Source organism: Brassica napus, unplaced genomic scaffold, assembly GCF_020379485.1.
Source record: "Brassica napus cultivar Da-Ae unplaced genomic scaffold, Da-Ae ScsIHWf_999;HRSCAF=1405, whole genome shotgun sequence".
NCBI lineage: Eukaryota > Viridiplantae > Streptophyta > Magnoliopsida > Brassicales > Brassicaceae > Brassica > Brassica napus.
The window spans coordinates 32,279-42,107 of record NW_026017034.1 but is presented as its reverse complement, the minus strand read 5'-3'; the positions used below and the strand labels follow the sequence as shown (position 1 = coordinate 42,107).

At 26.4% G+C, this 9,829-nt stretch overlaps 1 protein-coding gene and 1 pseudogene across 1 annotated transcript; one reads left to right on the top strand and one right to left on the bottom strand.

Annotated features, from left to right (window-relative positions):
- Positions 1-1,680: 1,680 nt before the first annotated feature.
- Positions 1,681-3,275, top strand: LOC106434390 (annotated as a pseudogene).
- Positions 3,276-3,614: 339 nt separating this feature from the next.
- LOC106434382 lies at positions 3,615-4,064 on the bottom strand. The gene has a single exon (XM_013875242.3). The coding sequence runs from the start codon at positions 4,062-4,064 to the stop codon at positions 3,615-3,617; it is 450 nt and encodes a 149-aa protein (XP_013730696.2).
- Positions 4,065-9,829: the final 5,765 nt, after the last annotated feature.

Here is a 9,829-nt window from a genome sequence, read left to right as displayed (position 1 = left end):
AAAATCCTAGAAGTACAATAAATTATTTAGAAACAAACATGAATAAAAACTAACTTTTAAATAAATAATATGACTTTTTGAAAACCCTAATTAAAAGAAAATTTTAAAAGTACTCTTATTGTCTTATAGGTAATTGACTTTCCTTTTTAAAAGATAATTTTGTTTGTTAAAAAAGTATGACCAAAAATAGTTACAAATATTTCACATTTATATTTAGGTTTAAGCTTCCACATATTAATTATAAATATTATTTAATAGTGTTATTATTTTTAGTATTTTTTATAAAATACTTGGTTTTTCAAAGTTGCTAGTTTACATGACTGTAACAATGTTAGTTATATATTTGAAAATGTGATATGTGTTCAACTTTCTCATAATCAAAAATATATATACTAAAATAATAAGACGATTTTAAAAAAAAAAATTATTTAATATAGTCTTATTATTATCATTATTTATTATAATGTTTGTTTTAAGAGATACTAAAGATAGAGAATTATAAAAGATAAATATTAACTTTTAAGAAAAAATGTTAAACAAAAACGAATTGTAAAATCCTACAAGTACAATAAATTATTTAGAAAAAAACATGAATAAAAACTAACTTTTAAATAAATAATATGACTTTTTCAAAACCCTAATTAAAAGAAAATTTTAAAAGTACTCTTATTGTTTTATAGGTAATTGACTTTCCTTTTTAATAGATAATTTTTTGGTTAAAAAAGTATGACCAAAAATAGTTACAAATATTTCACATTTATATTTAGGTTTAAGCTTCCACATATTATTTTACAAAACACAATAGATAATTGCTAGATATATTCTGTTGTTATCTAAAATAATATTTTATTAAAACATGTTTTAAAACATAAGATAATTTTTAGATATATTCTGTTGTTATCTGAAAATAATATTTTATTATAAAGTTTATAGTTACATATAAAACAATTTATAATGAAATACTAATCGAACAAATAAATATATTTTCTAAAATATATGTGAATGTCTTTAAAATTTAACACAACAATAAACATATATATATTTTGATAAAAAGTAATGAATATATATTAATAATATTTTATTTATATGTTATATCTGATAATTGACTATAAGTAAATATAATAAAATTCTCAAAAATAAAATATATTTCTAAAACATAAGATAATTCTTAAACATGTTGTGTTTTTATCTGAAATAATATTTTTTATTATAAAATATAAAATATAAAGTTTAATTTTTGATTTATCTTTTTAAAAATATAATTAATAATTTATTATGTTGGTTTTGATTTAATATTTATAAAAAGATAAATATCTATAAAAACACTATGCCCGCATGTGCAGACAGAACACCTAGTAATAAAGTATTCAAAATTATAATTTTAATTTGATTACAAAATTTTATTTTTAAATGATTATTATTTAATTATGCATTTTCTATTTTAAATTTTTAATTTTATGAATAAAATTTTTATTTTCAGATAAGGATACAACATACATAAAATTCTTCATCCGACTGGTGACCATTCTGGAAACAAGAGGAACGAATAAAAAATGAACGTAGAGGAATTGAATTACAGAATGAAAAGGAATGGTTGTTTCATCGCATATTTAATAAGGAATTAATTCGTTCTTTATTTGTCTACAAAAAAAAGGAATGGTAGAGAATGAGAAGGAAAAATTATTCCTTATGAATGGTGATTTATTTAAAGAATGTTCGGAAATGCATTTGTTCCTTCTCGTTGTTTACATAGGTTTATGTTAATGTTAATTCTATAATAGGTTATACATATATAAGATTCATTAAAGGTAACGATCACTTTTAGTTTTAAAATTACTTTTAAAGCCCGAGTTTATAGCGAAATAAATAATCATCCGCACATTAATGAATAAGATGAGACGCAAAGAACCCTAGAGTTATAGATTCCCATCAGTCATCCACCATTGCCGCCACCTCCGTTCTGGCCATGGCGTCACCGTCTCCATCTTCAACCACCGTCGCCAGTAAAAGGTTCGTCATTCTCAAGCAGTTCTACAGCCTATAATATTCAGTTGTAGTGGATTTGACAAGTTCATTGGAATATGTTTTTACCATCTTTCTCTAGGCAATTGTATTCTTTGTTTTTCTTTTTGTGTCAGTTTGAGGTTTGACCAATGACACATAACAGCATTCACTTTTGCTTCTTTGGGGCTGATTCATGATTGTTGTTTTGTAGAACTAAAACTAAGAGTGAGGAAGAGGCAATGAATACGAGTATCTTAGATCTTCCATCCATTCTCTTGGAAGTAATAATGTCTCGTCTTGTCTTAAAAGACAACATATGTGCATCAGCTGTTTGCAAGTCATGGTGTGAAGCTGCACTTTCTACTAGAGGAAAAGCATCCTTGGCTTCTGTGCTTTGATAATCGTTGCAGTTTGTTTGAACTACGTGATCCGGTACGATCGAAATTGTACACTTTGCATCTGCAAGAGCTGGCTGAATTAGCCGTGTGTTACATAAAAGACGGTTGGTTACTTATGTACACTTCTAGCTCCAAGGACATGTTTTTCTTCAACCCGTTTTCTCGGGAGCTCGTAAGCTTGCCTAAGTTCTCGTTGCCATTCCAGGCAGTCGCGTTCTCTAGTCCTCCAACATCGGATAATTGTGTGTTGGTAGCGTTAGACTTTGTTACATCAGTTCAAGAGAGAAGGATAGTTATCAGCACATGCCATCTTGGAGCAACTGAGTGGACCACCGAGGCCTTTCCTACTGTTTTGCCGTTTTATAGGCATAGCAAAATTGTCTATCTCAATGAACAATTTTATTGCTTTACCAGAGGAGGAGGCTACTTGTATTCCTTTCACCCATCTTCCCGGACATGGGTTTGTCATCAAGATGCATATGTGTATCATCAACTACGAGGTGAATGGGACAAGAGAGAAATTTTCTTGGCAGAGAGAAAAGGAGAGCTCTTTCTCATGTTTGCATGCAGTAAGGAGAAGCCACTAGTGTTTAAACTAGGCTCTTTGCAATGGGAGGAGGTGACTAGTAATGAGCTTGATGGTTTCACAACCTTCTTCAGTTCTTATAACTCTGAGTTGAGAAGTAATATCCCATTGATGAGGAACAACCTCTGCTTCCCATGGTTTGGTGACAAGCGCAAGCGTTGTGTATCCTACTTTTTTGATAAAAGCAGGTTTAATCCGCCTAATGCAAGTCTTAACTGGTTAGAACTTATCCCTAGTCAAAGAGCCTCTGGATTGATCCGCCGAGTAACCTTTTTGACTATTTGTGAGAGCTTTGCATGAAGATTGATTAGTTTTATCTCTTCAGATAGACAAGTAGCCTTTATTCCCCACTACCATTGTTTTTTAGTTTTAGCTTCTTCTATTTCTGCTCCTAAGAGAACACTTGTGACAATTTTAGCGAAAAGAAAAGAACACTTGTGACAAACAATTGTCAAACATTATTGTATTGATAAATTTGAAAGTCGCACACTCTATTGAATATATTCATAATGAAAAAGAAACAAGGAACAACATGAAATCAACAAAGACACTTTTTAAACAGTAAAAGAAAAACCTAACACAGCCTTGGTCGTTCCCAACAACCACCTCATCGCTCAAGTTACATATCAAACGTCATCGTTAGCACCGGGAAACCTCGGGACGATAACATCAATCCCGACTCGTATCCTCTCAATCTCCGGCGAATCAGACTCGGACTCGCGCTTCTTTAAATCAAAGATTTTGAAAGTTAACGTATAAACAATGTCAGAGTAAGAAGGGACTTGGATCATCTCAAGAATCTGAAACACGTTGGCTTGTATCTGCTCCCTATCGCCACCGATGAGCCAATCTCTATCGAACTCGTGGGTTTGACGAAGGATTCGAGTTTCTAAATTGTATAGATCTTCGTCTGAATCTGAATCAGAGTTTGGTTCGGGGGCTCGCCTGTAAACCAATTCGAAATCGAAGACAAAGGAGAAGTTAGGGTTTTTTAGGTTATGTTGAGTGTCGGTGAAGACTGGTTCGAAGGAGATGAAGGTGTCGGGTTCGTCGTCGCAGTACCCATACCAAACCATGATTTGTTATTGTAAGAAAGATTTATGAATGCCAAATTGGATTCGTTGTTTAGGGACGAGAATAGAGAGAGAGTTTAAAGAGAACAGAAAGAGTTAAACTCTGAATCACTTGTTTAGAGGTCGAGAAGTATACTCATATTTATATTAGGTTTCATTTCCTCTTTTCCGTTTACGCGCTTTCCTTTTGCCTTTTTATTATTATATCTTAGATTTCCTTCTTTCTAATAAGTTATGACTTTCCGCTTTCGCTTTTGAATTGTCTAATTATATATACTAGAGATTTTTTCCGCGCTTCGCGCGGATTGTGTCTTATAAATTTATTTTATAATATTATTTGTCGGTTTATTTCTTTTATATTAATTTTTTTTTCCAATGTTAGTTTTTCTTAATTTAAATTTATATGTTTATAATTTTTCATTTTTCTGATTGTAGATGGAGAATTATATTTTTTATTGATGGTTTTTGTATGTGACATAAACTTTTTGAAATTTTAAAATAATGTTATATATAATAGGATTAACACATTAAAGAAGAGAAACATATTTAGGCACATTTTACACAGGTTTTATATACATAATTTTAAACATTATATATGTATATATTATAAGTTTGAAACATGTAAATGCTTTCTAAAGTTAAATACTTGTTCTGAGTTTACAAAATTTATCGAAAGTTTTATCTTTTTTTAAATTTAAATCACAGAAAAAGTCAACACTGAAAATTTACATGAATCAGATAACAACAGTTTTATAAACAACTCGATAAAATTTGACCGAGCCAAAGATTTTCACACAATATGTTCTTTCTTCTTCAAATTGCGAAGAGCCTATAGGCACAAAAAAAAATCATAATTTTTGTTTTCACTTATATAACATTTTTTCCTTTTACACACGGAATTTATTACACTGCTATAAGCAATTGAGAACTCTATTCATATAAGATTCACATCTATGCATTTTGACAAAGAAGAATTTTAGCCATCTTTAGTTTCATAACGGATCAACTTCAGTCATATACACTATATTTTCTCTATGATTCAAATCTTACAATTTTAATATATGTGCAGATTTCCATGTAAAAAACACGCACGCCATCTATCGTTCAACCTATTACTTTTTCTAAAGTAAACACTATAATTCTCGTTTGGTTAGCTCCACAAACTAATCTCTTTGGATCAGTGTAACCTTTCAGAAAATGATAATCTTAACATCTTACCAAAAAAACAACAATATTGACTTATTTATATGAATATATATTATTTTAAATCATTATAGTGGACGAAGAAAGTACCATAATTTATATAACAAATTTTCTTAGATTCACCTCATCATACTCACCATTTTACCATTTTAATTACATAATTTTATATGAAATTCTTCACCTTTCCCGGTTATTCTCTTTATTTATAACTACAATATAAAGTTATAAACTAAATATATTATAAATTAATAATTTATTTACTCTTAAAGTCTAACGATTACAAATAGAACATAATTCAATATAGATATATGATTCTATTAATAAATTAGCAGTTACAAATTTGAAATTTCTAGAAATATCAAAAGTTTTATGTTAGTTAATTATCTTCTAAATGATATTTATTTTTAATTTTTTTTGGATGAGAATATTTTGGCTGAGGTGGATAGTCTCAAAAGCCTTGAATTTAGTCCCTTTTATATAGTAGGATTTTTTTATTATTATTTTTGATTTCCTTCTTTCTAAAGTTTTGACTTTCCGCTTTCGCATTTGACTTGTCTAATTATATTTAATGATTAGGGCGCATTGTATTATATTTGTGGTATAAGCTTTGTATTTTGATTTGGAGATAATGGTATTTGAAAATACAAGCTATTTGATATAATTGGTATCGGTGGTAAGTGCCAATAGGATTAAATTCTGTTTTATTGTAGTTTTTATGTGTTTATGGATTTTAGGATACTTGTTTTATTTTGGTATTTGGGTTGATAGTAAAAGCTGTTTTGACGGACTGATTCGATAAAAGTATAATAAATAGCTGAAAAATTACCAGATTTTTATATCAGATTATTTAATATAAATTTTATACTTAATATATATATATATATATATATCTTATTATATAAAGCTTGGTTCTTCAAAGTTGCTAATTAACATGATCGCGACATATGACAACTATGTATTTTATTATATAAAGCTTAGTTCTTTAACGTTGCTAATTAACATGATCGCGACATATGACAACTATATATTTTATGATTGTTATGATAATCTATCTCATAATTAAAAAATATATATAATAAGATATTAACAAAAACGATTTATTAAAAATTAATTAAAATATTATTTAATAGTAATTTTCCTTTTTAAAATCCTAATCAAAAGATAGTTGCAAAAGACTATTTGATACTCTCTCTGTTCCTAAAAGTACGATGTTTTACAGAATTTTGATGATCCAATATATAAGATGTTTTTATTTTTCAGGTAGCTTTTACTTTATTAAAAACTGTTTACCCAATCATATTTTAATAGTCTATTTTGTAATTAGTTGAATACCATTAATTTATAGTTTTAATGATACTTTCTAGACAAAAAATAGTTTTCTTAAATATATGTGTTTCTACCTAAACATCTTAAATTTAGGAACAAATGGAATAATAATTTTCCTTATAATATTGTGACATGTGTTTAAATATATAATAATTAAACATATATATAATAAGATAATAAAAATGAATTTTGATAAAAACTACTTTTAAAAAAAAATTAAAGTAATTTTTTTTGAATATTTAGCAGTAATTATTTTAGAAATTGTCTTTTAACAAAATCCTAAAAAAAATTTGAAAACTAATTATTTAATAGAATTTTCCTTTTCTAAAAGCTTTGTTCTTCAAATTGTTAATTAACATGATCACGACACATGATAATTATATATTTTAAAAATGTGACATGTGTTAATCTATCTCATAATTAAAAATATATATACTAATATATTAACAAAAACAAATTTTATTAAAAGTAATTAAAATATTTAATATTATTTTTCCTTTTTTAAATCCTAATCAGATAATTGCAAAAGATTATTTGATGATAATTTTCCTTATAATATTGTGACATGTGTTTAAATATATAATAACTAAAAATATATAGAATAAGATAATAAAAACAATTTTTGATAAAAACTACTTTTAAAAATTATTTAATAATAAAAATATTTTTTAAAGATATTTAGTAGTAATTATTTTAGAATTTTTATTTTTGCAAAATCCTAAAAAAATATTTGAAAATAATTTATTTAATATAATTTTCCTTTTCTAAAATTTTAATGAAAATATAATTATAAAATATTATATTAAGCTTGGTTCTTTAAAATTGTTAATTAACATGATCGTGACACATGAGAATTATATATTTAAACTATTTAATAATCAAAAATATATACACTAAAATAATGAAAATGATTTTTCTTAAAAATTAATTATAAATATTATTTAATAGTGTTATTATTATTATTTTTTATAAAAAAATTGGTTTTTCAAAGTTTCTAATTTACATGACTGTAACAATGTTAGTTATATATTTGAAAATGTGATATGTGTTCAACTTTCTCATAATCAATATATATATATTAAAATAATAAGACGATTTTTTTTAAAAATAAAAATTATTTAATAGTCTTATTATTATTATTTATTATTATAATGTTTGTTTTAAGAGATACTAAAGATGGAGAATTATAAAAGATAAATATTAACTTTTAAGAAAAAATGTTAAACAAAAACGAATTGTAAAATCCTACAAGTACAATAAATTATTTAGAAAAAAACATGAATAAAAACTAACTTTTAAATAAATAATATTACTTTTTGAAAACCGTAATTAAAAGAAAATTTTAAAAGTACTCTTATAGTCTTATAGGTAATTGACTTTCCTTTTTAATAGATAATTTTGTTTGTTAAAAAAGTATGACCAAAAATAGTTACAAATATTTCACATTTATATTTAGGTTTAAGCTTCCACATATTATTTTTACAAAACACAATAATATTTACATGAAAAGTATTACCTCAGTATTTTCTTTTAATTTTTTGATATAACTCAAGTTTTTTATTATCCTTATTACATCTTATGATGCTAACATAATATTTTATTTTGATGTTGTTATCGTACATGATCATGTGTTAATATGATAAATATGTGTTTTTATGTATAAGACAAAATATATAAATAATAAACAAATTTTTCTATTAAAAAAGAAAATAGTTGTATAAAAATCTAAAAGAAAAGTTAATTATAAAATAATTAATTTCCTTTTGAAAAGTATAAATAAAATAAAAATATAAAAATAATCTTATTTTTCTTATAATTTACTAACTTTAATTTTTAATAATTTTGTGTTAAGAAAAAATAAACTAAAATTAACTTTAACTATTTCACCTGATATGATTATGACATGTGTCAATTAAAAAAAATAGATTGTGAATGTGTCAATAAAAACTGTCATTATGTGAAAATAACTTTTTTTCCTAGCATTCTAAGTAAAAAGGATTTCTAAAAAAAAATTATTTTCTAATCATAACCAATTAAGAGTTTTTCTTTTTAAAAAAAATTCGGACAAAAGAAATTGTGAAATTTTATTTATTAGTAATCTGTACTTAAAAAGTTAATGATAATCATGATAGTAAATAAAATATTTAATTAACAAGAAAATTTGTAAAAACATTTAGTGATATTGGAAAAAATGAATTTTGAAAATGGCAACTTTTAAAATAATTAATATTAACTGGAAATAATTATCTGATAGAAATTTGATTTTTCTAAATCTTAGAAAAATATAATTGTAAGAGATTATGTAATATTAGTTTCCTTTTCTAAAAGGGGAATTGCACTGTATGACGTCCAATAACCGCATAATTCACTCGATGGCTACTTTCCCTAACTCACCGATATATGACTCACCTTTTATAAAATATTGCCGTTTTGCCCTCCTTATTTACCGGGAGTAACGGGCAAAAAATAAAGATTAAGTAAAAATTTAAACTGTTCACTCAACTGTCGTGGCGAATCACTAACCCTTAATTTTCTTTTTTACTTTACCATTCCTATCTCTCTAAACTAAGCACTATTCTTCTCTTTCATCACCACCGGAAATTGACATCGTCTTTTCCCTGACTTTAAACTGCTCGTCGCCGCGATACTACTTCACGGACCGACGAATCGGAACAGGGAAAGCATTCTTCAGTTCTTATTCCGGCAAGGGAGACTCCGGTACTCTTGTAAGTTCGAAATTACTTTTCTATTTTCTTGAAATTTTCAGTTACTCCGACCGGATTTGAGTCTTGTTGTCCGTTTCTTTGTTCTTTTCAACTTCAAGAGAGATTTAATTGTTCATTTCTTTTCTGTACTGTATCGATTTACTGGTCTCTCCACGTGGTTGTTCATTCGAAGAAAGAAACAAAAATCGAGTCCGTGCCTTCGTTTGAAATGTTGTAACGGTGATTTCTGCGTCGTCGCTTTCGGTTATCTTGTTATTTCGTTTTCAACCGGCATTATTTGAACACGAAAAATAGATTTTGAATATTAAAGTGGTGTCATTGTCAATCCGGGATTTAGTCTATTTCATAGATATAATCGTACTAGACCATTTCTGTTTTGTAGTTACAATATAGTCTGTGAATAACATAGTGAGTCTGTGTGCTATTCCATTTACTGGAAATTTCGATTTTTTTGTTAAGTTTGCAGTCTATTCTACTTCATATTTGTGCAGACTATTATATTCCTGTCTCTGT